This window comes from Folsomia candida, unplaced genomic scaffold, assembly GCF_002217175.1.
Source record: "Folsomia candida strain VU population unplaced genomic scaffold, ASM221717v1 Fcan01_Sc022, whole genome shotgun sequence".
Classification (NCBI taxonomy): Eukaryota; Metazoa; Arthropoda; class Collembola; order Entomobryomorpha; family Isotomidae; genus Folsomia; species Folsomia candida.
Window position 1 is genome coordinate 330,392 of NW_019091214.1, and position 26,749 is coordinate 357,140.

The following is a 26,749-nucleotide window of genomic DNA, read 5'->3' on the forward strand; positions in this document are numbered from 1 at the left end:
ATGCTTGAGTTTGTGAAGATTGTTTTAAGTTGTTTAATTGTTTTAACTTAAGAAATTATACATTTTTAAGACTACAATTTTTCATAATTTGATGACTTTTGCTCAAGCGAAGTAGCCATTGTACACAAGATTTTCGAAATTTACAAAATTTAATATAAACGTACATAGTCCTTCTTGTAGAGATTTATTCTTGGTAACTTTGTAAAATCGGTTAATTTCGACACCATTGTTTACTCTTTGGATAAACTTGGATCTTTAAGGAAAACTTAGATAGGAAAACTAGGCTTGGTGAATAATAACCCTGCAAAGGTAAAAAGTATCCATTTTTGGTAAATGTCCGGACAAAAGAATTTTTTGCGAAATTATGCAAATTTCGCAAACCCTGTCCAGTTAGTTATGCTCAATTTTACAAAGGGTGAGGTTTGTTGGTACAATTTTTATTTATTTATTATTTACAAAATCGAGAATTCTTGACATTATTAGCAACAAAAAATTATTTCTTTCTTTTAAAACAAGAACCCTTTTTACTTTTAGATTTATTTTCAATAACGTAATTTTCCCAAAGGGCCCGTTCCTTGGGAGATTTTGGACCCCAGAGGGACGACGCGGTCAGAGAAGATTTGACTTTCTATGGAAAACAAGGTGAATTAATTTTTTGTACATAGAGCCAGTTCAAGCAGCGCTTGGTAACGTTATAAAATCCGTAAATTATGTAAATTAACAAAGTTTTACAAAATTTTACAAATATTTCAAAGGAAAATTGGCTTAAATTTTTGTAAAGTTGCTCAGATTATAGGCGTCTCGTTTTTTGTAAAAGTTAAAAAAAATATTTTACAAAATCGCTAATGACTGAATTTTTTTTAAAATGCAACCTTTACAAAAGTTTTTACCTCCAGAAGCGTCAATTTTTCATTCGAGTTTTTGAAGATCTCGATAAATGCAAAGATTGGGACGAAAATGAGACAGCATGACGCCAAGACCCATCCAGCAGCTAGATACATAACAAAATATCATGTTTTGCTAAAATTTTCGTTTTCATAGAAAACTAAAGAATTTCAAATTTCTTACCAATCGCTCTTCCCGGTAAGGGGACGCCATTATATTCCACCGTTTCCATAGTAACCAAAGAATAAATTAGTATCAAAAATAAAAATACGGGAACAAAAAATCCCCAACAAAATTTCCAATAAATTCCAATCTTTTGTCCCAACATGAATTCGAAATCCGTCACGATATTAGACAACCCGTAAACCCAACTTATCGCCATCACTTCGAGCGTCGCTGTATATAAATTAAGAATCTCGTTAGGGAAACAAAATTTCAAAATTTTATAAATTTCAACAATATCAATAAAACCTAAAATGTAGATTACAAAATTTCCGGAAAAGTTATCCACCAAAGTTAATACTTGTTGGCCACCTAGATTTAAAACAAAATTTAAGAAAATTATACCAGACCACTTGTACATCTAATAGTAGATATATATTAGGATTGTGGCACAATCAAATTTAAATTCTGGCATGAACACCATACATATTTTGGAAAAAATATAAATTTTCAAGTTACAACAGTTTTTGCAATAAATTACGTATTTTTAAGCCTTGAATTTTTCATAATTCGAAATAAACGTTATAAACGAAATTTTCGAAATTTACAAAATTTAATATAAACCTAGTCCTTAGTAACTTTGTAAAATATGTAAGTTTTGTAAAGTAACAATTTTCCGATATTAAGAAGACGCCCTTCATCTTGGCAAGTTTACAAAAACTTGTAAACTAGTTTTCCTTCGAAATATTTGAAAAATTTGGAAAAGTTTACGGATTTTACCAAAGTTACAAAGTATTGAATTGCCTCACAGACCTTTTAAATTAGCAAAAATGATAGAAATTAGATGCTTTGAATTAAAATCCTTACCCGGTGTCACATAAATGAGTCCGAGCAAAAAGCACGCCCCGCACGTTGCCATGGTAACATGTAATTTCTTCAATTTTGGAAATTGGTCACAAATCACGGTAATCACAGCCATTTGCCACGACACGGCGGATCCAACTCCAAGACTGAACAGCATTAGGAAGAAAAGGGTCGAAAATAGCTGGAAAAAGTATAAATTCTTAATTAGGTAATTCACGTAGGGCTGCGTGCTAGAGCGTTTGTAAAATTCGTAAACTTACAGTTTTTAAAAATTTTACAAATATTTCTGAGAAAAAATTAGCTCACAAGTTTTTGTAAACTTTCAGATCAAGGGCGTTTTTTTAGTTGTGGAAGTTTGTAAAATTATTTAACAAATTTGCAGATTTTACAAAATTACGAATAACTGCGTGAATGTTTATGACACTTATAGTAAAATCTACCAATTTCTCACAACTTCGACACCATTTTATTCTCTTTCGATAAATTTGGATCGCTAATGATAATTTAGATTCCTTTGACACCGGTTTGGAGAGATATAAATTTTTCTAAGGAATTTCTTTAACTTTCCTAAGGTTAACAATTTAGGAATTTAGAAAAATTCTGAAAAGTACAAAAAAAATCAGGATAAAAATGGATCACAAATTTTTTCAAACTTTCTCAGATCACGGCCGTTCTTTTATTTTGTAAAAGTATGTAAAATCATTTAGCAAAATTTGCGAACTTTACAAAGTTACAAAGAATATAAATCCAGACAAAAAGTGAAGATAAATCTTCACGACAAACCTGTGGAACTTGGTCGAACTTTCCGATCGCGTCCGCATATGAAACGAATACCAGACCGGGACCGCTTTTTGCCACATTTTCAATCTTTGCGCCGGTTTCATGGGCTGTCATTTTTAAGAAATTAATCAAATTGTGTGTAATTGTTACCTTTAAATCGTCTTTCGAAAAAATTTTTGTTTCGCATTTGCAATAATTTTTTGCCCCTTTTGTGTTTGATGCCGAAATCAGTTTTACGAAAAAATAGTAAAATGTTTCAACAAAAATCAGCTAAGATGGAATCCCTAGATAAGAATTCATGGTTTACCAACGTTAGAAAATGTGTTTTAAAAGATTTTAAAACCAATTCTACAAAACTTCGAAGCGTATTTATGCAAATCTTGAAATTATTATTGCGTCAAATTTTCAATAATTGTTTACAACTTTTTCATGAGTTTAATACCAAAACGAATTTTATGGATAAATAATTCAAACAACAGAATTTTAAAGACACCTTTAGTCTGGTGGAATTAAATATTACAAAGTTTACAAAGTGTGGGTTGCACAGATTCAAAAACTGCAGTGATTCTGCAACCGAATTTGTACAAAATTTTCCAATGGTCATTGCGTTCAGATTTGTGGCAATTTTGGAATTTTTCACAAAGTAAAAAAATTGCACAGCTTGCATCTTCTTTTTTCTCATAGCTAACCATAATTTCTCTGCTCAAAGAAAATTAAATACAAAAATTTATATTTTTGCAAAAAAGTTTTAAAATTTTCGTGACTTTGATGCCAAAATCAATTTTTTAAATAACTAAATTCGCAAAAATTGCAATTAGATATTGCTGGACAAGTTTTCAATTAATTATGTAAAATGATATTAAGATATTTGTGCACAATATCTAAATTAATTTCATAATTTGAGTTTCTTTAACACGAGAAAATTTTAAAATTCTCCTGACATTGTATTAACTTTAAGAGGTACTTGCATATACTTCCCGAGCAATTTTCCTTACAATTTTCGGAAACATAAATTTTTATAATTTTCCTCCGCTTTTAAGATTTTCGGTATCAAGTTTATAAATAATATATGTATCTAATTTCTTGTAAAGCAAATATTTTCACTGCATTATCTTAAACGAAATTAATGATTTTTCGGGTGTATGTATATAGAGTTGAAGATTTACCTAAACTTTCAACTCTGTGGGGTCTACTACGCTATGAATCTCGCGTGAAGTTTGTAAATTTCTGAATTTTGAATAACTATAAAGACGTATGTTAAATTTGTTCAATATTTTAAACTCTTAAAAACATATTTCAGATACTGTGATTGCAAAAGTGAGAAGTGAAATTGAAGGTGAAAATATAGTTTCCAAAATGCGACCTTTTTATAAAAAAAACCTTCCTAATTGTATATATTTTATTTTTTAATTGCGCATATGTAATTACCTAAATTTCCGAGAATGGAAAAAACCGTGAATCCAGCCAACAGAGAAGTTCCTGTATCGATTAATGACACAATCATGGCATCCCTGCGCCAAGAAAGTTTCATTTTCATTAAATTTCCGTTTTTATTACATTTTCTTACGTTGTCTTGGTTACCTACCTGTACACGTTGTGCCGAAACGGGTTATACGACGCGTACATTATAATCGGCCTAATTTATACATTTATGGAAATCCTTAATTAACCATCGATTAATTAATTAATTCACCAATTAAATCAATTAATCACCCAAATCCAGTCGAAAGGCTGAAAAAGCACTGCGACACGGCAGAATACCTTTTTTCGATATAGGTTCAAATTAAAAACAAAATTTCCAAGAAAACTTTACCACCCGGTTACGTACCACACCTTTAAAAAATAAAATAAAAATAAATTAGTATCCATGCCAATTTACATTTTAAATTTCTATGCCAGCAAATTTATTAATTAGCACCTTCGCTTCAAGGATTTTGTCCCATTGTGGCTTTATAAAGTACCACATGCCATCAGACGCTCCTTCTTTGGTGGCTGCAAAATTAATTTTAATTAGTCCATATTATGCTTTACAAAATAAGTTACGAGTATTTGCATGTAACTCAGGATTAAAGTCGCTAAGATTAAGTTATAAACATTTACGCAAGTTTATACAGATTGCACAGAAAATTGAGATTTTTTAAAATCAATTTCATACACTCTTAGGAAACTGGTAACAAAATCATTACGGGCCGGAGTATAGATATGTGACTCTACCGGCACTGGTAATAACGGGCAATATATTTAAGTAGTTTTGTGGTAATGAAAAACTAACCACTCGCAAATAAACCGAAAAATCAAAATCAAACAATTTTGTAACTCATTTGGCATAATATAACCTATTAAATTAGAGTAGATAGTAAAATTTGTTTTTTTTTATTTCGGAGTTTTAATCTGACGGAAAAATAATCAATTTTAAAAGTAAATCTAAATATTGCAATTCACTTCAGAATTTGTAATGCAATAAACTTCGTAAATATATTGTGCACAAATTTGTAAATACTAGCCAAACGTACAACTATCCCATTGTCATGCCAATTTTTTTTAGTTTTACTAACAATTCTCCCACCGTATGCTCACAGGTTTTGACCAAACTAGTATCATTTAATCACAAATTTAATCAGTATTAAATTTGCAAATGGCATTATCTGCCAATGCGCTAGGTTGGCGGATATATTTTTGCAAAAAAAGGATAAGACGCGCCCCAAAGTTGACAAATTTTACACTTTCCAAAATTTACTGCTCGTTTTCTCCTCTTCGGATGCAAAAATACCTCTGCCAAACATGCGCATTGGCAGATAGTGCCATTTGCAAATTTCACACTAATTAAATTTGTGATCGATTGATACCAGTTTGGTCCAAATCCTAGAGCATACTCATTTAGAACAAGTTTTAAACTTATCTTCAGTAAATCCACACAAGTTTTTTATACAATTTTACGAAGATTGTGATAAGGAACGAGCTGACCTATCTTACTAATTAAAACCAGTGAGATATGATTTCTTTTAAATTACGGACTTTTAGTTTCACATACCAAATTCAATTTTGTATCAACTTAACGCAAAAAATGTAACGTTTCAATAAAATAAAGAATTCAGTTCACTCGAATGTTTGCAACGCAGTAAACTCGGTAAATTTACAAAGGAATGAAGACATGTTTAAAGGAAATCAAGGTACAAAGCTATTGTCAATTTCAAAAATTTCCCGACATAACTTTAAATTGCTCCTGGACCCAGATTCAGTAACTTAGACCGAAATTTCGGCTTAAGCTTAAGACGGTCTAAGACCGATCTTAAGATCGGTTTTACCCCCAATTCAGCACTTTTTCAAATCGGTGTTTGATGGTCTTAAGCTTAAGACGGGTTTAAGAACGATTTCAAAAGGCGGGAGAGACTAAAGTCTGCCCAGCCTGCGTGGGATATATAATTTATCCACCACCGACCATCTCACTTTCTCTCACAACAACACTCGGTAGAATATTTGTTTTTGTTGACATTTTAAAAGCATGTAAGGTCCCTTGTTCTCCTTTCCTTACCACCACTTGTTATTTAAGTACGACGACATTTCTTGGGCTGATTAAAATAAAAAAAATTAAAATTGACAGAACATGGATTTTTGAGTTCTGTCTTTTAATTTTGCAAATTAGAATAAACATTTGTCCAACTATTTATGATAGATTTAACGCATATTTAAAATATTTAAAATCTACACTATCCACAATCTTCTCTACATCGACTCTGGCCTTATGGCGCTGGTCTAACGACGCCGGGAGAATCGAAAATGTCTTTACTGTCGTATTTGTCGTAATTTATATTTGGCTGCAACAGAATGACAAATAAACAGATAGAGCCGCCATTAAATTAAACACCAATCACGCCTGTGTATATGAGTTCATCTTGCTTAAATTTCTTCATTTTAGGCGGATCAATGAGTATTATTGCGTTGCTGAGGAGTGAGATTAGAATGGGGTCGTCTGTGCGATCCGGTATTACAATTCCTGCAAGTAATGTGTGATGTTTATTCCAAATGAGCCAGCGTCTTGTGTAAGGCCAGCGCTACTTCGTCCATTCAGACTTGAGGCTGAAAAGCAAAATACCATTTGTTAGTCTCTTCCATGAACGAATTTTGCATTCTAATATACTTGAGAAAAAAATGTCATTAATTTGTTACATTTACTAGCAGTGGCTAAAATATTTACCTTAAATTTGATTGTAGTAAATGTTAATGACCTCGTCCCGTAATGGTTCGTCGTCATCTGCAAGCGGGATACCCTTTTCAATAAGTGAGTTGTGAAGCATAATAACACTCGCTGCAATCAATCTGCAATTTTTTCATTCTTGGTAACACGATTTGATTCCTCTCCTACTTATAATTCGTCTCACTGGACCTACAAACTGTTCTTTAATTATGGGTCAATCTATATACTTGGACATTAAACGGAATCAGATTTTTCAAGTACCGATGGTGCCGTGCATAACATTACTCGTTTCTAGAAGTTGTTAAATCTCAATTTATAATCTTCCTCAGCCTATAATCTGCATAAGGGGTCAAGGCTCCAAAGGTTCGGAATCTCCTAACAGATAAATGTTACTTGATGTCAGCGCAGGTAATTCTGCCAGCACATGTTTCAATTTTTTACCCATTCAAGAAACAACTTACGCCAAATTCCTTGCTTGCAAGATATTCTCCAACGCTGGTATGATTCCTATCGTCATTGCTTCCCGGCAACTTAGCATGCAAATTCAAATATATATTGATTATAATTGTTGACGACTTTTCAATTTTTAGAATGTGGTATTTATGTTCGCATACCGAAATTCACCGATTTAAAGTCAATACCTGTTCCATCACACATTTTATACGTATTATGCACGATCATGTGGTCATCGCACTGCTATTATGGCTCTGTCAAAAAACTAGGACAGGGATGAACTATCTGACATGTATGTAACTATTAAAATGACTATTTATGTAAATATTTGTTTGTTAAAATCTACATTATCTTCATTACATTGACGCTGGCCTCACGGCGCTGGCTTAATCCAATGCATTCACGTGCTGACTTCCTATCTGTTTGTATTTTGCTATAAATAGAACAACAAGTCAATAAATAAATTCGTTACAAAATTAAACACATTACTCCCGTAGAGATGAGTTATTCATTCACCTTGTGTAAGTTCCACTTTCTTGCGAGAAATATCCCGCATATCTGACAGAATGTGCTCAATTTTTTTAATAACTGCTACTTGTTCTTGTACATCTGCGACTTGTTCTCGCATCAACTTTGTGTCCCCTCTTCGAAACTTGACTTTCGTGTTAAGGAAGGTTTCGAAGGGAATCGAGGATGACCTTTGCCCTTCTAAAGGCTTAAAAATCTCACAAATAGCTTCCGCTCCCCACAAGAGTAGTCCAAAATGTTTACCAACTTCGAAGTCACATTGTTCCAGTTTCTTCCTCTGCCGAATATCTTCAGTCTTTCTTCCTCCAAGAATCGAAGGGGGACGGCCATGCGGTCACTGCACTGGCTGTTAAGGCTCTGGCAAAGGACTAGGAGACGGGGAAATTATCTGGCATTTACTCAAAAATTAAAATTACTATTTAATTAAATATTTTATTTCCACAAAAACAACAAAAAATAACGTGTTATTCCTCTCGCAGTCGCACAGAAACTAAGCTCAAATCTTAAAGTTAGACACCTCCGGAGTAGGTTTGAGATTTGCTCTAACTTTGAGCTAGCTTTGGTCTAACTTTTTGCTAATGAATCTACCTATTCACTAACTCGGTCTAAATTTTGTCTTGGGCTCAAATTTTTCTAGATTTTGTCTTAAGACAGGTTTAAACCGAGTTAGTGAATTGGATTTTGTCTATAGACTGTCTACAGACCAAGAATATTTCTTAGTGAATCTGGGTCCTGGAAACTTCATAAAAGACTCAGCAAACTCTGTTAATTCACAAACCTTATGAAAATTTATAGGAAGTTCACCCCAAATCTATTTTATCAATTATACAACAAAGTCAAATCTAATTTATTTTAAATTACGGACTTTGAGTTTGACATTAAACGCAAATACCACAAAGCGCACTGGTCCGGAATCCGGACTCCGGAACAGAGGTCGACGCCGATCTCACGCCGCCATACGCCAACGCATTTTACGCGCCGCCGCCGCCGAAAAATTTGATTTCCTATTCCTTTAACATTGCGACGCCGCGCCGCGCCGCCGACGCCGCCGAAAAATCACCAAAAACTGGCGCCGCCGCCGCCGAAAATTTGTCGGCGTCGACCTCTGCTCCGGATTGCTGTAATTGTTTGCCAAAAACCTATAGCTCTCGACTCATTTCATTTTATCGAATTCTGCCTTCGGGAATCGAGATATGAAGTTCCAAGGGGAGGAGCATAAGTAATGCAACTTTCATTGATAACCACGCCCTCAGGGGGTGTGATCACAGGTCAGTAATTATTTTCTCGCATTACCCCATCAAGTGGGATGTCATTCGAAAGGTCTAATCAAACTCTAAACAACTCTGACTAATTTTGGGAAATTATCGGCACACCTACTGCCAGGGGGTGTGGTCAAAATCAAAATTTGAAAGTTTTGTTTCGATAATTTTGAGGATATATTGTGATCAAATGACATGATGTGACGTCAATGATACGATCTCCCAATGTTCAGGTTTGACAGATATCTGCAAAAAAAATAGGATAAAACGTGCCCAAAAAGTTGACAAATTTTATACTTTCCAAATTTACTCCGCGTTTTTCTTCTCTTCAAATGCAAATATCTCCACAAATTTGGCATTGGGAGATAGTGCCATTTGTAAATTGCATGCTAATTAAATTTGGTGTCGTTTGACAAAAGTCCATATCTGTGACCATTCGTTGGGAGACCTCCATTGTTAAGGCCCGGCCACACGGAGAAAAATTCATGTTTTCATGAGTAAAATTTGTTGCAAACACCGTTCACACCAAAGAAAAGTGGTGTGAAACAATTTGCATCGGAAAATGTTCAAATGTTTTTTACGCATGAAAGTATGTGTGCCTAGTGTTCACACCAAGCTTCTGTGAGTAAAATTTTACTCGCAAAACCTTCATGCAACAAAAAACTGTACTTTGAACATTTAATATCCTTTTAACGCATTTGTATTTGCCATTGATTTTATTGGTGGCAAGTTTAAAACCCGGCGGTTGGACTTTTTCTCGTCCTTCTTTTTTTTATTGCAAAAAATACAATGGATAAGCATGTGTAGGGTTGCCGGTGAGATGAGATGAAGTGAGACAGAGCTCATCTCACCCCATCTCATTACCTGGTGAGATGAGTTGAGAACTAAATGAGTTCGTCAAAACCCTGGCTCGTCTCATCTCATCTCATCTCATGCTCAGATGAGATGAGATGAGATGGCTCATTCAGCGCTTCGTACGCAATATTTTGCCTAAAATTCCTATAGAAAAATAATGATGTAGTGACAAGGGCATATAATCTCGATATTTCAATATCGAATTTTCGAAATTCTAATATCGAAATTTCGATATTATAATATGAATTTTAATTTGGTCACAAAATACACCCCAAAGTTTCTATGGTTAACTTTTAACCTAGTTACATACACCCCACAATTTCCCAAAAATAATTCTGACTTACATAAACCTCGATAGTTTCCAAAAATGAATTTTTACTTGGTTGCACCCCCAAAGTTCCCAAAAATTAATTTTGATTTGGTTACACCCCCAAAGTTCCCAAAAATTAATTTTGATTTGGTTACACCCCCAAAGTTCCCAAAAATTAATTTTTATTTGGTTACACCCCCAAATTTCCTAAAATTAATTTTTATTTGGTTACACCCCCAATGTTTCCAAAAATGAATTTTTAGTTGGTTACACCCCCAAAGTTCCCCAAAGTCCCCCAAAGTCAAAATTGTATTTTGACTTGGGTACACCCTCACAGTTGACCACAATGAGTTTTGTCTAGGTTACACCCCAAAAGTTCGCAAATTGAATGCTGATTAATATTTATTAATGAGCTGATCTCGTCTCACTTAACTCATCTCATATCTCATGAGCTCATCTCATCTCATCTCACTTTACCCGTCTCATGTGAGTTCTCATCTCATTTAGCGGCCATCTCATCTCATCTCAAACTCATCTTCACATGAGATGGGATGAGATGAACTCATCTCACCGGCAACTCTAAGCATGTGGATACTGATACAGACATCAGTAATACTACTGATACTACTGAGAGTTTTACTGATACTACAGAGAGTTTTACGGACATTAATGAGAGTTTTACAGAAGACGATAAGGATGAGACATTAATTGCTGCTGTAAAAAGAAATCCAGCTATTTGGAATCATATGGATAAAGATTATAAATCTCGTGATTTAAAACCACAGCTGTGGACCCTTATCGCATCCGAGGTTAAACAATCAGGTAGGCCAAGGGTAGCGCTACCCTATTATTTATTTATTAATAAATATCCTAAATATACATTGGAAGTATTTTATCATTATAGTTTCATGGTGTAAAAATCGATGGACAGCTCTTCGAAATGAATACACTCGAAAGAAGCGATCGTTAATTGGGAAAACGGGAAAAAAACGAAAGAAAATTGTCCAAAGTGGTCACTTTCTACTTGTTATTTCTTGGAGACATCCCATCAACCGCCATGTACAAATTATTTTATAACACAAGTTATTTTATTATTATTATACATGTATTCACAGCTAAATTGCTTTTCAAATTTATAGAACCAGTGGAAATTTAGTTGAAGATCATGAAGAAGAAGAGTCATCAAGTAACTTTGAAGAAGAATTGGATGCTAATACTAATTCTTCGACTCCTGCAAGCAGTCGACCCGTCATCAAATCAGAGCGCTCTGATGATAAAGGTAAATGCAAATCGATATACAATCATAAATTTTAATTTAACGGGTTAATGATTATATATTATATCCTAGAAACCAAAAGCTGATTATACTTCGACAGGCTACAGAAAAAGGAAGACGGAAGAATCGGAAGTTGACAAAGAGTTGGTGGATTTTCCAAAACGACCTAAGGAAAACCAGGATGAGCATTATCATTTTGGGCTATCTATTGCTAATCAATTGCGGAATATGACTCCTATGATGTCAAGCTATGTCAAATTACAAATTCAGAATGCTATTCACATCTCCCTCTATCCAAATCCCCATCACCAAAATTAGAACTAAATAATGAATATACTTGGTGCAAATAAAGTCACATATTTTATAGAATATTGTTTGTAAAATTATTTTATTTGTGTAGCGCTACACTGCAGCTACATTAAAAAAGGCTCTCTCTTCTTGCCATTCAACACTACCATTACCCATAAAGTAATTACATAAATTATCCCGCATTATTCTTGCATTATTTGTATAGTTATTCCTATTATTCTTCCTGAAGTCTGCTAATCCAGAGCCGCCACCTTGTAAACGCCATTCTACATTTTTATCATCATCAATGTCAAAGTATCCAGGTGGGCAGTATTTTCTAGTTTCAGGTCGCATTAGTAACTCTTCTGTCCTTAGAAAATTATGTAGAACGACAGTTGCTGTAAAAATAACCAAGATACATGGTATTCCTACATATTGTTTTATTGTAGCGCTACAATTTAGTATTTTACCTTTGATAGCATTGACGACATTCTCAGGATCACTAATAATTGATCGTCGGTAAATATTAAATCTGCTGGCTATTATTCCGAATACATTTTCAATTATTCTCCTTGCTCTCGATAATCTGTAGTTGAAAATCCGCTTCTTCTTGTCCAGACCTCTTTGATCGTATGGCTTCATCATTTTATCCGATAGTGCGAAGGCGTCATCACCAACAAAGGTGCAAGGCTGCACTATATTTGATCCAGGTAGTGGCAAGGGATTTGGTATTTGAAGTCGGTCTATAAAATTGTAGCGCTACAATATTTATTTACAAAAATGTTTCTTGTATACAATAATTTTTTACATACCTTCGTCCAGAGCCCGTCCTAAAGCGGAAGAGCTAAATATTCCCCCATCGCTTTGTCTTCCATATCCCCCAATGTCGACGGTCGTAAAACGATAGTCAGCATCACATGTAGCAAGCAATACTACGCTGAAAAAACTTTTGTAATTGAAGAAGAGTGACCCTGAGTTTGGTGGAGCTCGAATCATGACATGTTTTCCATCAATAGCTCCTAAACAATTAGGAAAATTCCACTTTTCATCGAATCCCTTCACAATGTCCATCCACTTTTCTTTATCTGGCACCTATTATAAAAATTACTAATCAATATATATATATATTGTAGCGCTACAATAAAATGTACATCAACATACTTTAAGATAAACCGGTTGCAAGTTTTTCCATAAAGCTTGGTTAACGGACTTTATAATATTTTGCACAGTTGACCTTCCAACGCTAAAGCTGGTTGCAATAGTTTTGATTGAATCCCCACTCACTAAATACCTAATAAATTAAATCAATAAGTATCTGATTTAACTCAAGTTTGCGCAAACTTTTTAATTATTATTACCTGAGGCCAATAAATAGCCGCTGACGAGGAGGTATTGAAAGACGATAATTTGTATCTTGCAATGTTATATCCAATGTCACCATGCCAAGTACCTTATCGAATTGGATAGGAGTCATCCGCGCGTACTCAAAGAATTTATCGGGATAATTAGTGTACATCATTTCAAGTTTTAAATGCTCGCCCAGTGTTGGCCGCAACAAATTTAGTGGATGAATCCAACATTTTCTCTTTGACCTTTGCCTAATAAGTCGACGTCTCAATAGGATGAGAGCAACAATCTCCTTATCGTCCATTTGAAGCTATCAAAATAATGTAGCGCTACATTAATGACAAAATAATAGCATTTATATTTAAAACTAAGTGTTTTATTACCTTGCTTTATTTAATCAAGACCAAATTAATCGTTGGGACGAATTTTTGAAATAAACCAACTTTCAGTTTTGAGACAACTCGTGATACATTTAAATGCGTTAAAAGGATAGGGATTTTGAGATTTTTCATGCAAGAATTTTATTTTACTTTGAACATGTTCAAAGTAAAAAAAAGTTTACTTGCGAGTAAAAATTTACTCGCTTCACCGTTCACACGGCGTTTCCCGTTTCATGCAATAATTTTACTCGCGACATATTTTGAGCAAACATTTCCGTGTGGCTCGATTAATTCTTTTTGTTGAGTCAAATTGTTGTACGTACAATTTTACTCATGAAAGTCATAATTTTTTTTCCGTGTGGCCGGGCCTTTAGACGTCAAAAATTTAATTTGGTGTCAATCGCATACACGTAAAGAAATAATAAATTCATCGATGTTTGTAATTCGCCAATTTCATAAATTTACAAATTGATGCAATTTAGCGACGGAAACGTTAAATCTGTTTTACGAATTATGTCATTTAGTCAAATCTGATATCTTTTCAATTCCGGAGTTTTAGTTTTACATTCGAAAAAATCAATCATTTTAAAAGTAAACAAATAAACGTAAAATGTTGCAATTCATTTCAGAATGTGTAACGCAATACACTCTATATTTTTTAATCAGTTTGAAAACACTATCGAAACGCATTTGCATCTGATTTATTCAATTGGCGCACTAAAAATTTTTGTAAGTACGGAGTTTTGCTTCGACATCAAAAATTTAGTTTAGTGTCAATCGTATACATTTAAAATAACAATCAATCTATTATGACTTTGATGTTTGTAACTTACCAAATTTCGTAAATTTCATAAATTCGCAAATGTTATTCAATTTCTCGAAGAGTAGTTTTAAATCTGTATTACGGACTTTTACTTTGACATTAAACGTAAATGTAACATTAGTACAAATTCTACAAATTCATTAGTAAATTCTTTTTTATTTGAGGATAATGTAACATTACCCTCAAATAAAAAAGAATTTACTTCGCTTCGATGTTTGTAACGGAGTAAACTCACTAAACGATTAAGACATTTTCAATGAAAAACGAAGCCATAGATTTGTCTTAAATTTTATAAAAAGTTTCCTTTAAATTGTTTCTGTAAACTTTGTAAAATTCATAATTTTACAAATTGTATGCCTAATAAATTTATAAATCTTTTTACAATTTTTCTGATTTAACAGAAAATCTATATCACAAATTTAACTATGTAGTCAAATCTGATTTCTTTAAGATAGATATATACAATGAAATAGTGTTTTTTTCGGCTTCCAACGATTTTCGAGTTTGAAGGCTTAAAATTTACGTAATATTTAGTAGATCAAAATTCTGTAATAAAATTGGGGGGGCCCACCAGCAGTTTTCGAGATCTGAGCCAATATGTGCGAATTTTTTGCTAATTGTGAGAAATTCAAGTTTTGACTAAATCTTTGCTTTAATATGGCTCGAAATAATTTTAAAAATTATTTTGGACTAGAATTTGGCCGCCGCCTTGATTTCCGACCCCAATTTTCCGATATATTGAGGTTTGCAAAATAATTGCATTTTCCATATTATTAAGATAGATATATACAATGAAATAGTGTTTTTTTCGGCTTCCAACGATTTTCGAGTTTGAAGGCTTAAAATTTACGTAATATTTAGTAGATCAAAATTCTGTAATAAAATTGGGGGGGCCCACCAGCAGTTTTCGAGATCTGAGCCAATATGTGCGAATTTTTTGCTAATTGTGAGAAATTCAAGTTTTGACTAAATCTTTGCTTTAATATGGCTCGAAATAATTTTAAAAATTATTTTGGACTAGAATTTGGCCGCCGCCTTGATTTCCGACCCCAATTTTCCGATATATTGAGGTTTGCAAAATAATTGCATTTTCCATATTATCTTTTCACGATGGAATTACGGTATTTATTGAAAGTTGTTAGCGTATTGTTTAGTTATACCTAATAGTTATCAACATGTCTTGTCAATTGCAAAAGTAATTTTGCCATAAGATTTTGCCAAAAGTTTAAAAAAAAGTTGCATTCGAAATTCAAATTTCAAATATTACAGATACTTACACATAATATTACAACGTGTTTTTTGGATGGCATTTAACTTATCAGGAATTTTGAAAACAACACAAAATTTTGTTTGGAACTCGGAATTTTGTTAAGCACGCAAGATGTTGTTAATGCCGCGTTGACTTGTTTAAATTACGGACGTTTAGTTCGACATTAAACGTAAATTTTGTTAACATCACCATCAAATAATGAATAATTCGCTATGCTGTGATGTGTGTAACACACTAAACTCCGTAAGTTAACAAAATAATGAAGAGAAAATCAGGCTACAAATCTATCGCAAATTTTCAAAAATTTCTTGACATAACTTTACATTGCTCCTTTAAATAAACTTTGTAAAATTCAAAAATTTTCAAAATTTCGTGTAAAATAATATATTTGCGAAGTTTGGGTTTCATTTAAATTACCGATTTTCAGGCTGACATTAAACATTACCATCAAATCAAATAAACTTCACTCCGATGTTTGTACCTCCATAAACTACGGCAAACTTGCAAAAAAATCAAGACATTTATAAAGAAAATTCAACTGAATATCAATCTATCGTCAATTTTCAAATATTTCCTGACAAAATTTAAACTTTGTAATTATAAATGATTATTTCTTTTCAAATCTAATTACTTTTAAATGACGGACTTCTAGTTTGGCATTAAACGTGAAATGTGCCATTAATATCAACTAAAGAATAAAGTTTCGAATAATCACTCCGATGTTTGTAACGCATTAAAGTCCGTAAACTTACAAAAAAATAATATATTTTCAAATCCAAAATCAAACCCCTGCCGACACATATATCGTGAACTTTCAAAAACTTCCCTTTAATTTGTTTCTTTACACTCTGCAAAATAAATAATTTCGCAAAATTGCATACTTTACAAAGAATCCTTACCTCCCGTAATCAGTTATTTAGGAGAGTAAAGTTTAATTTGGTTTAAATTACCAAGTTTTAAGTCGACATACAAAATAGTAATTAAACTGTAATTTATTAAAATAAATGGTCAATCAATTTACGCAGTCCTGCAATTGTAAATTTTCAAAAATTTCCTGCCATAACTTTAAATTATTCCTGTAAACTTTATGAAATAAATAACTGTACAAAGTTTACACGTGAATTGATAAATCTTCAAAGTTAGTAATTCAGCAAACTCCGTAGTTTTACCAAAACGTTATTACAATTTTTCGAAAAATCAAATCTGTTTCACCAAGTAAACAATAGTCAAATTTAATTTCTTTTAAATTACGGACTCTTAGTTTGACATTAAACGAAAATGTCATATGCCAAAAAGAAAATCTCTCACTCAATCTCACTTCATTCCCATGTTTGTAACGCAGTAAACTCCGCAAACTCATAAAGAAATCAAGACACTTTTAAAGAAAAAATCCATGTATAGCTGCTCCACGTAGCTTTGTAAAAGAAGTAATCTTTCAAAATTTACACGTGAAATCAGTAATCATTCAGTAAATTCCGTTAATTCATGCACGTTTTTACAATTTTTCGATAACGAAGAATTCACTTCATTCCGATGTTTGTAGCTAAACTCCGTAAACTTACAAAAGGATCAAGATACTTTCTAATAAAAATTATACTACTCCAGATTTATCGGGCATGTTCAAAAGTTGCCGTTTAAATTGTTTCGTTAAACTTTGTAATATAAATAATTTTGAAGAATTACACTTTACAAAGTATCCTTACCTCCCGTAATTAGCAGCACGATTAGCACAATATAGGGATATATCGCAGTAAAGTAGGCTACTTTTCCACTGGACGCGACTCCTTTAATGATCGAAAAGAAAACAGCCAGCCATGAAAATAAGTAGCACAACGTCAATTCCCAAGTGGGTGTGCCAATTCTGTAAAAAAAATCAATGCAAATTTAGATACTCATAACAATGAAGGTCTCCCAACGTTTTCTCGAAGATTTTGGCAAAATTAGTGTCAATCAATTACAAATTTAATTAACATGAAATTTGCGAAACACACAATCTCCCAATAGGCACGCTTCACAGAGATATTGGCATCCAAAGAGGAGAAAATGTGCAGTAAATTTGGAAAGTGCAAAGTTTGTCAACTTTACGCTGTGTTTCTCCTCTTCGGATGCAAACATCTCTGCCAAACGTGCCCATTGGGAGATCGTTATTTTTGCAAATTTCATACCAATTATATTTGTTATCGACTGACACTATTTAATTTTGCCAAAATCGGCGAGCATACGCTGGGAAACCTCCATTACTAGCATCCATATAAACAACAATTTAAAAGAAATATGAAATAATTTCAAAATTACCCGGAAGAAATATCGGGTAGGATTTGTAGCACAGTTTTTCTGTTGAATAGCAGAGTTATTTATTTTAATTTCGTAAAATTCTTAAAATTTTATGTAAATTCTTGCTTACTCAAAATAAATTTCTGCATAGGACGTCGAATTATCGGCGCAGTCGACGTTCCACTCCGGATCGCAAACCGTCCAGGGAAGGTTTTTTTGAAAGGAGGCGAAAAAATAGAAAACCGTCAACGCCATGACGGACACGTAGTAGCTGACGACACAAAAGGACGCCAAAGTTGAGCCGTATCCAACCCCTGGAATTAAATTGAGGAGTGATTATTTAATGATTAATTTTTTGGTGATAATAATTAATTGATGATAAATTTTAACTGATACCTAATTCATTTTTTTGTACCTTAAATAGTGGAAAATTTTTCCCATTTTTTAACAAATTCAAGAGGGATCAGCGATCTAACACGCTTATTAATTATTTCATAACCGAAATAACGTTTTGTGAGATTAAAGTCTTACGAAAAAAAAATCAAGAAAAAAAACAATGAAGTAATTCCTTCGTATTTAATTTGTAAAATCTGTAATTTTTGCAAACTAATTTTACACACTGCAACAAAATAAAGAGACGCTCTTGATCTGAGAAAGGATACAAAAATTTGAAATCTACTTTTCCTTCGAAATATTTGTAAAATTTTGTAACAGTTTGTAACTTTTTAAGGATTTTACAAAGTTACCAAGGACTGAGTGGCGTGAATTGCCTCGGTATTTAAAGTTATCGAGGTTACTAAACTGGCACGGGCTGTGTAATGAATAATTACTATAAGATGTGAAAAACAAAATAAATTTAAATTACATTGAGGCAATTCACGTCAGTCTTCGTAACTCTGCAGCCACATAAACTTAAGAAACTTCCGAACTTTTGACGAACATCTCGAAAGCAATTTTTGCTTACAAACTTAAGCAGATGAAAGACACGTTTCTGGTTCGCAAGTTTATCTTCGATATTTTACGTGGTTACGGGTACACAAAGGAAGGTTGGGACGTGAATTACTTCATTAGTTTGAACTTAACGCCGTTGTGGCATTTTCAATTTTTGGCTTCAGTAAGAGAAGAGAGCAGATGGGTATATTCTATGATATGAGACCTATTTATGAATGGGTATTTATTACAAATAAAGTTTTGCAATGTGCAAATTAGTTATTGCAAAAACGATAAACCTTTGGCAAAAATTTGACAACAGAAAAATATGTTTTTAAAACAAAACTTGTATTTTTGGTAGTGAAAATACGAAACAATACTAAAAAATTATTTCCACTGCTAAGGATGACTCGCAACTTGAATCTATAACACGTTGCTAAATACAAATTTTTATAAAATAACAATACGGAATCGAAGACTTACAAAAGGTGGGGAACCCATTTTTTCAATTTTTGTAGGATTTGCATAGTTTGCGCATTATGATTTTAGCTCTTATGAATGTACCGGGCTAATTAAAGGTAACCAGCGCCACATAGTTAAGCTATAATATTGGTGCAAATATAAAGGAATCACAGAGTTTGACATTTTTAACCGTGAAAGCAACTGATTCCTGGATTAGTAACAACACGATGCAGGTGTGCCTAACTTGCGCCAATGCTGTAGTTTAACCATGGCGCAAGTTAACACAGTTTTTTTACCTCTCATGATGGGCACAGCTTCCCAAACTTTGACCTGTCCGAAAGAGCAGAACTGACCGAGGGCGAGTTCCAAAAAGTAGATTGGTTTCCCAATGAAGAACAACACGATGAGGTATGGAATCAGAAAGGCTCCTCCCCCATTTGTGTAGGCCACATAGGGAAAACTTCGAAAAGAGAAAGTGGTTAAATTTACCGGTAAAAATTGCGGTAAAATTTACCGGTAAAAGTTATTCTCGATCCCGACCTTATATGACTACACTCTTGCCAATACAGTATTAAAATAGTACCAATTCATATTTGACTACCAAGAAAAGTGGTACCATATAGTAATACAGTCAATGGAACAAGTATTGGCAACACCCACACAAGCTAAATAAAATTGGCTATAACTTTGGCATGCATTATCAAATTAGCATGAAAATTTGTACGCATTTAGCAAATCCAATGTAGTGTTCGATTATAATCATGTTTCTGATTTAAATCTAGTAAACATAACACAATTCTGATTTTGACCTCAACGAATCAGATGCAAACCTGCAAAAAGTATTGGCAACATTTGGCCAAATTAATTACTCAAAACAATTTTCTTAACCATCTTCCACATTTCGTTACGGTAAGTTAATTAGGTGACAAAATATGAGGTTAGCTACATTGTAAGTCTACAGTTGTGTTGTCTGGAGCCAAAATGGCGACACCATATGAGCTGTATTTGGCGCGGCGAGAAATAATCATGTCTCTTTCACAAAAAAAGCTTTACTATCGAAAAATCAAAGAGAAAACATACTTTTCCATATTTACTATTGAATAGGTAGCAAAGAAATATAAAATGACAATCTCAGTTTCTACTTTTCCATGATGCGGAAGAAAAAAGTCATCTACGCCCAAAACCTAAGGATGACTCAAGCAACGAACCACTAGAGAGCGGAAGATTTCAGCTTCCAAATCCATGTTAAATTGGAGTATCAACTGTAGGGTCAACATATCATACAATATGGTGATCAATCAAAAATTATGCCTTGGGGTTTCAGGCTCCAGTAGCCCGACCGACGCGAGAGTACCCAAAGCGAACCACCTCAATAAATCGAAATGGGCTAAATATCACCCTAAATAGAGTTCCGATCAATGAAAAAGGGCCTACTGGTCCGACATAGGCATATTTTACTTATTCGGAGCTCATTAATTGGTTCAAGTCTAGCGGATGCAATAAAAGGCTCAGAAATACTAAAACGTTCTTATGGCAGTTTAACACATAGGAGGATCGATTATAGTTTGGGGTTAAATGACCAGTTCTCGGCGTAGTTACCTGGTCACTATCGATGAAATCATGACCAGGAAGGTGTTGTCGATCATTCCTAACGATAATTTGAAATCATTTAACAAAAACCTGGCCTAGGAAAAAATTTCATATTCCAAAAATGCAGTGACCCCAAACATGTAGCAAAATTAACGATGCAAGTTTTTGGAGACCGAAAAGGTTAAGATTCTTTCGTTGGCTGCACAGTCTCCTGATGTGATTCTGATTGTCCGGGTTAAGAAAAGAGAGACCGATGGGAAACCACTAGTCGAAAAACGAGCTTGTCAAAAGTTTAAAAGAACTGTGGGCAGCCATATAAAAAATCGTTATATAGGAACTTGTCGAATAAATTCCACGACCTATTTCTGCTCTTATTGGGTCGAGGGGAGGTGCCACGCAATACTAGAAGCACTTTGTCGCAGTAAAATTGGCGTTTCGTTGCTCTATGATTTTTTAAGTTAGAGGGTGCCAATACTTTTTGTGGGTTAATTTCGCAAATTTTCCATCAAATTATTGAAAAACTCCGTTAATCTAATTTTAATCAGTAAAACATGATTATAATCGAAAACTACATTAGATTTGCTAAATGCGTACAAATTTTCATGCTAATTTGATAATGCATGCCAAAGTTATAGCCAATTTTATTTAGCTTGTGTGGGTGTTGCCAATACTTGTTCCATTGACTGTAGCTCGGTATTAAAGTTTTACCGTATCGGTAGCAAATTTTTATGGACTGGTATAATTTTAATACCAAGCGGTAGCAACTTTAATACCGAGAAACCAATACTAGCCTGACTATACCAGATTTCTAACAGTGTATAAAATTCTGGTAAAATTTTACCGGTAAAAATTCCCAATCCCGACCGACATGGCGATACAGGAGAGTAAAAATTCCAACGGCGAGGACCAAGTTTGTCGGTCGGGGGCATCCTCCTCTTCATCCGTGGGGTTGGTTTCCGCTGGGGTAGAATTGATCGTTTTTTCACAGGAGGGTTCCTGAAATTAAAAATAATTCATGTGCAGATTCTTGTATGCCTCTGTATTTTTTTTTTGTTTTATTGAAGCGATTTTTAAATATCTTTAAAACTTCCGATTGACTATGTATACACATTTTTAAAATGATTCGCGTGGTTCTTGGTAACCAAAAAATCTTTCGCTAGCCGCAGTGGCCGCGGGGACATTGTTCTTCCGACCGCACCCTTCCGCGGCCACTGGTGAGCCGTATTCTTCAAACATGTTGTTGAAACAGCGGAATAAAGATTAATATACTGTAGAAGAAGACGATTAATTAATTTTTAATGTTAGTTTTTGGTAGGGTTTAAAGATGAAAGATAATTTTTAGCTGGTGTACATATTATCATATTGATTTTCTAGATGTATTGGTCTTGGTCTTGGTCTTGGTCTTGGTCTGGATGTACAGGATCTGCAGGTATATTCCGACATTACTGTTCGTACAAAACTTGTCGACAGAGAATTTATACCCAAATGTATCGGAAAATGACACCGAAGGTGTCACCTTGCAAATCCACTTCACAAATCGAAGGAATTTTTACACTCACGTAAATTGCCTCAATAGAAAGAAAATACTTCAAAAAGGAGCAAATTCATGTCATAATTTTTTCTAAAGCAGAATCCAAATTAAAATTAAATATTGCAGTAAAATTGCATAATCAACCATTGGATCTGTAATCAGCATACCCCGGAAAAATATTTTTTTATCCTACCCTACTCATGTTGAGCTCAACACGAGTAGGGTAGGATAAAAAAATATTTGTCCGGGGTATGGTAATCAATTTGAGTAGTCAAAATTTTCATACTTAAATAAGTCGGAAGTTTTAAAGTTTACAAGTTGAACAATTTATCGTAATCCTACACAGATTGAGTGAATGTGTCTAATTGCAAACTCGTTTTTCATACAAAACTTAATTTTTGAAAACTTTGGTTAAAATTTCAAGACAAAAACACCGAATTAAATTAAGTCTGTGGATAATAAATTTCTTATTATGCCCACGTGATCTGTATGTAACTTGAAATAGTCAAACTTTGTGAAATTTTTATAAATGGCCTAGATATTTTACAATTTAAAGTCTTGGACAGATTAATTGAATGTATTCCTTTGGAAACTTGTTTTTCATATAAAACTTACTTTTTCCATTGTAATCCGAGTGAATTTTTAGAAGGATTAGTAAAATTTACGAAGATTTCACTGCATTATACAAAAATTATCCTAATAAAAATAAAATATCTCATTAAAAAATGTCCTCCCAAACCGTGCAAAATAGGATACCCATAAAATATCTCAATTAGGTATATTAAAAGGAGCAAGTTCGTGTCATAATTTAGGCTAACAAGTTAAAATTATACATTGTTAAAAATTTCATGAATGGATGCCACAGCACAAAATCTGTAATTAATATGAGTAGTCAAACGTTGTAAAATTTTCATAAATGGAAATTTAACAATCTATCCTAATCTTACAAAGATTGGTGGAAAACGTTTCTTTGTGAACGTTTTTTCTTTAAAAAATTTAAATTTTTTTGTAATCCGAGTAAGTTTGTGGAAGTTTTAACAAAACTTAAGGACATTTTACGAGTAAAAACAGAAATAAAATAGGTCAAATTTGTTGAAAGAAGTAAACTCTTGTCATAATTTTCGCTAATACAAAATCCAAATTAAAATTCAATATTTCTGAAATATCTACTTTATCATCAACTACTGGATCTGGAATTAATTTGAGTAGTCAAAATTTGCAAAATTTGCATTAATAGATTAGACGTTTTACGAGATTAGCACTCTATCGCAGTCTTGCAGAGATATTGATGAAACGCGTCTCGTCTTTTGTAATTCGAGTAAATTTCTAGAGGAATTGGCAAAATTTAAAGAAATTTTATTGCTTTATTCTACTAAATTGCGTGAATGCATAGAAATAAAATACGTCCAATTTAAGGAGAAAACTTGTCATAATTTTGGTTAGAATAGAACCCAAGTTAAAGTTAAATATTGTTGAAAAATTTCATGCTCTCGACGACCCATAAGAATCAGTTAATTTTAGTAATCCAAATTTGTAAAATTTTCATTAATGGGTAGTAAGGTTTACAAAAAATTTCATCACGGGATCTGTAATACATTTGCGGAGTCAAAATTTTTAAAATTTTCATAAATGGGTCAAAAATTTTATAATTTTAAATAACAATCTATCGAAATCCTACACAGGTGGATTGACCACATCTCTTTGCAAATTGTCCTTTTTCCCTACAAAACTGCCTTTTTCCTTTGTAATCCGACTAAATTTGGGGAGTAGTTGAAAAAATTCAAGGAAATTTCACTGTGCTATCTGAGTAAACGGCCTCGGTGAAAAATATAATAAATCGCTTGAATAGAAGAAAATTTTGGATAAAATTTCAGAAAAAATTAGACCCCAAATTACAATTTAAATTAAACTTTAAATTTAAAATACAATTCTTACTAAACATTACTTTTTAAGTTATCATTTAACCTGCAAATTAATATACAAAGTCACAACTTGTCTGATTTTCATAAATGGATCAAAAATTTTACAAATTTAACAATCTATCGCAATCTCACGCAGATTGATTGAACCGTTCAATTTGAACGCGTCTCTTTGTAAACTAGTTTTTCGTGCAAAACGTACTTTTTGTTCGTAATCTTTGTAAAAGTTGGCAAAATTGGAGGTCAAGCATAAAATAACTTGTGTCAATAGTATTTAGGAGTAAATTTTCACCAAAATTTTTGAAAAACAGCCCTCGACTTATAATTAAGTTCAGGTATAAAATTAATTATCATAAATAGCTAACAAACAGCAAATTTAACAAATTATCAAATTTTTACTTAAATATTTTTTAGCAAGCAACATTATCAAGTTCTATAACTGTATCGCGAACAGATATTATTACGTGAACTTTATAAATTTGTTAGCTTTGTGGTAACCTTGTGAAACAAATTGTCATTGATCGATGCAAATTTGTTACAAAATTCTAAACCTGATTGCATGGGATTTTCGCAACATTTTACTAAACTTGCGTAGTAACTTTGAAAAACTTATAAATTTATTAAAAATATTCACGTAGATGTTTGTTTGTCCACCGTACAACTTTTTCAGTTTTATTTACAAAAACCTATGTACATACAAATTTATGATCGATTTTTTATTTTCGAAATTTATCTAAATTCCTAAACTTTTACCCCCCGCCCCCGAATTATAATTCTTTACAATATTTCTTAATCATATTTCTTAATCGTGACTCGAACTATTGTGTTGGACAAGGAAAAGCATCTACAATTTATTTTTAGACATAATCTTTTTCCAAAGTTTTTATAGTGGTGTCGAAGTTATAACAAATTAGCAAATTTTACCATAAGTTACACAAAATATATGTTCACAAAGTATGCACAGGCAATTCACGAAGTCATTTTGGAAACTCTGTAAAATTTGTAAAATGATTTTACAAACTTTTACAGAATAATAAGACGCCGTTGATCTGAGCAAGTTTACAAAAAATTGAAACCTAATTTTCCTCAGAAATATTTGTAAAGGTTTGCAAAAGTTTACGAAATTTACAGATTTTACAATGTTACCAAGCACTGCGTGAATTGTAAAGTTAAAACATAAAAACGTACCTCCCCCACAAATCCCTCATTATCTAAACCCCCACCACCACCACCACTAAACACCACGTTTTTACTCTCCATGACGCAAATATTCGTGTCCGACTAAACATTAAATTCTCGAATCACATTCAGGAAAATCCGTACCCCTTAAAACTTAACGACTCGTTATCTTACACAACATTATTTAATCTCTGCTGCATGCCACCTACATAATCAACAATTATGACACGTGCTGTCACTCAAAATTACGATATGGCACGTAATCAGTCATTACAATGCGATGCAGGCGATCATGCATAAAAAACGGGATTAATTAATCTCTGCAGATCAAGGTGCATGGCATTTTTTCGGTGGAGGGGACCCTGCATGAAGGATGGGAGCGAAGTACTTATGTAGAGGGGAATTTTGACCTTTGACCTATGACCTTTTATGGGTTTGCCGCCTCTACGAAATTGGTGACGTGGTTTATGCAGGGAAAATGAATGGGTAAATTCATCCTTGTCCAGCTACATAGGCATATTTTTATATATACACTCTTAGAAATCTAGTATTAAAATAATACCAAGCGGTATTCATAATATGAATTTCATATATGACTCGACCAAAGTGGTATTGATGAGTAAAACCGTACAGTAATAGTTCGGTATTGAAACTTTGTCGCATTATTGGTAACAAATTTTTACTGACCAGTATAATTTTCATACCAAGGATATAGAAATTTTAATTCCAAGAAATCAATACCAGATTTTTAACAGTGTAGTCAGTAGTAGCTAAAAAATCTGGTAATAATTTTTAGCTGATGTTATGTAACAAACTGGGTATTTAACTTGCAGGTGACAGATAAGTAATTATTATTAGGTATTAACTCTTGGCTATTTTTAAACTGATCGGTATGTTAATTAAGTCTACTTTTAATGGTGATCATGAAATTGATGAAATGAATTCGCAACCTGCGTAACTTGTATGCAATAGTAATAATAATTTTATAAAATAAGTGAGGATCTTCGTAAAAAAATTGCACGGTGATTTTCGCTCCTAGTTTCTGCAAACTTCTGCAGTCAACATTTTGTAATGTACTTGCACTTTTATATACAGCTAAAAAAATCTGCTAATAAATTTTACCGTTATGTGATGCATGTATCTGGTTATATAATTTGCAGTTGACAATCGTAACTTTTGGCTTAATCGT

General features: G+C 33.1%; 2 protein-coding genes and 1 long non-coding RNA gene across 6 annotated transcripts; all 3 read right to left on the reverse strand.

Moving 5' to 3' along the window:
• Nucleotides 1-430: 430 nt before the first annotated feature.
• On the reverse strand, nucleotides 431-25,700 carry LOC110858819 (sodium-dependent nutrient amino acid transporter 1). The gene is made up of 17 exons (XM_022107706.2): nucleotides 25,570-25,700; nucleotides 21,773-21,927; nucleotides 19,638-19,801; nucleotides 18,080-18,263; nucleotides 17,971-18,009; nucleotides 17,379-17,536; nucleotides 4,610-4,683; nucleotides 4,520-4,524; nucleotides 4,405-4,452; nucleotides 4,277-4,327; nucleotides 4,120-4,202; nucleotides 2,695-2,798; nucleotides 1,915-2,092; nucleotides 1,357-1,419; nucleotides 1,069-1,281; nucleotides 891-991; nucleotides 431-628 (listed from the first exon to the last, which is right to left on the reverse strand). Exons 1-17 carry the CDS (start codon nucleotides 25,639-25,641, stop codon nucleotides 494-496), a joined length of 1,827 nt encoding a protein of 608 aa, XP_021963398.1. The 5' UTR covers nucleotides 25,642-25,700; the 3' UTR covers nucleotides 431-493.
• LOC118438508 lies at nucleotides 5,448-10,351 on the reverse strand. Of its 4 annotated transcripts, none has more exons than XR_004836873.1 (6): nucleotides 7,856-10,351; nucleotides 7,700-7,772; nucleotides 7,348-7,620; nucleotides 7,148-7,261; nucleotides 6,887-7,082; nucleotides 5,448-6,768 (listed from the first exon to the last, which is right to left on the reverse strand). It is a non-coding gene; the product is annotated as an uncharacterized LOC118438508 (long non-coding RNA). The 4 variants fall into 4 exon arrangements; XR_004836872.1 differs by having other exon boundaries at nucleotides 7,348-7,624; XR_004836874.1 differs by having other exon boundaries at nucleotides 6,887-7,075; nucleotides 7,348-7,772.
• LOC118438507 (protein ALP1-like) lies at nucleotides 10,573-14,733 on the reverse strand. Its single transcript, XM_035858950.1, has 5 exons — nucleotides 13,214-14,733; nucleotides 13,017-13,146; nucleotides 12,668-12,947; nucleotides 12,326-12,598; nucleotides 10,573-12,253 (listed from the first exon to the last, which is right to left on the reverse strand). Exons 1-5 carry the CDS (start codon nucleotides 13,504-13,506, stop codon nucleotides 11,970-11,972), a joined length of 1,260 nt encoding a protein of 419 aa, XP_035714843.1. The 5' UTR covers nucleotides 13,507-14,733; the 3' UTR covers nucleotides 10,573-11,969.
• Nucleotides 25,701-26,749: the final 1,049 nt, after the last annotated feature.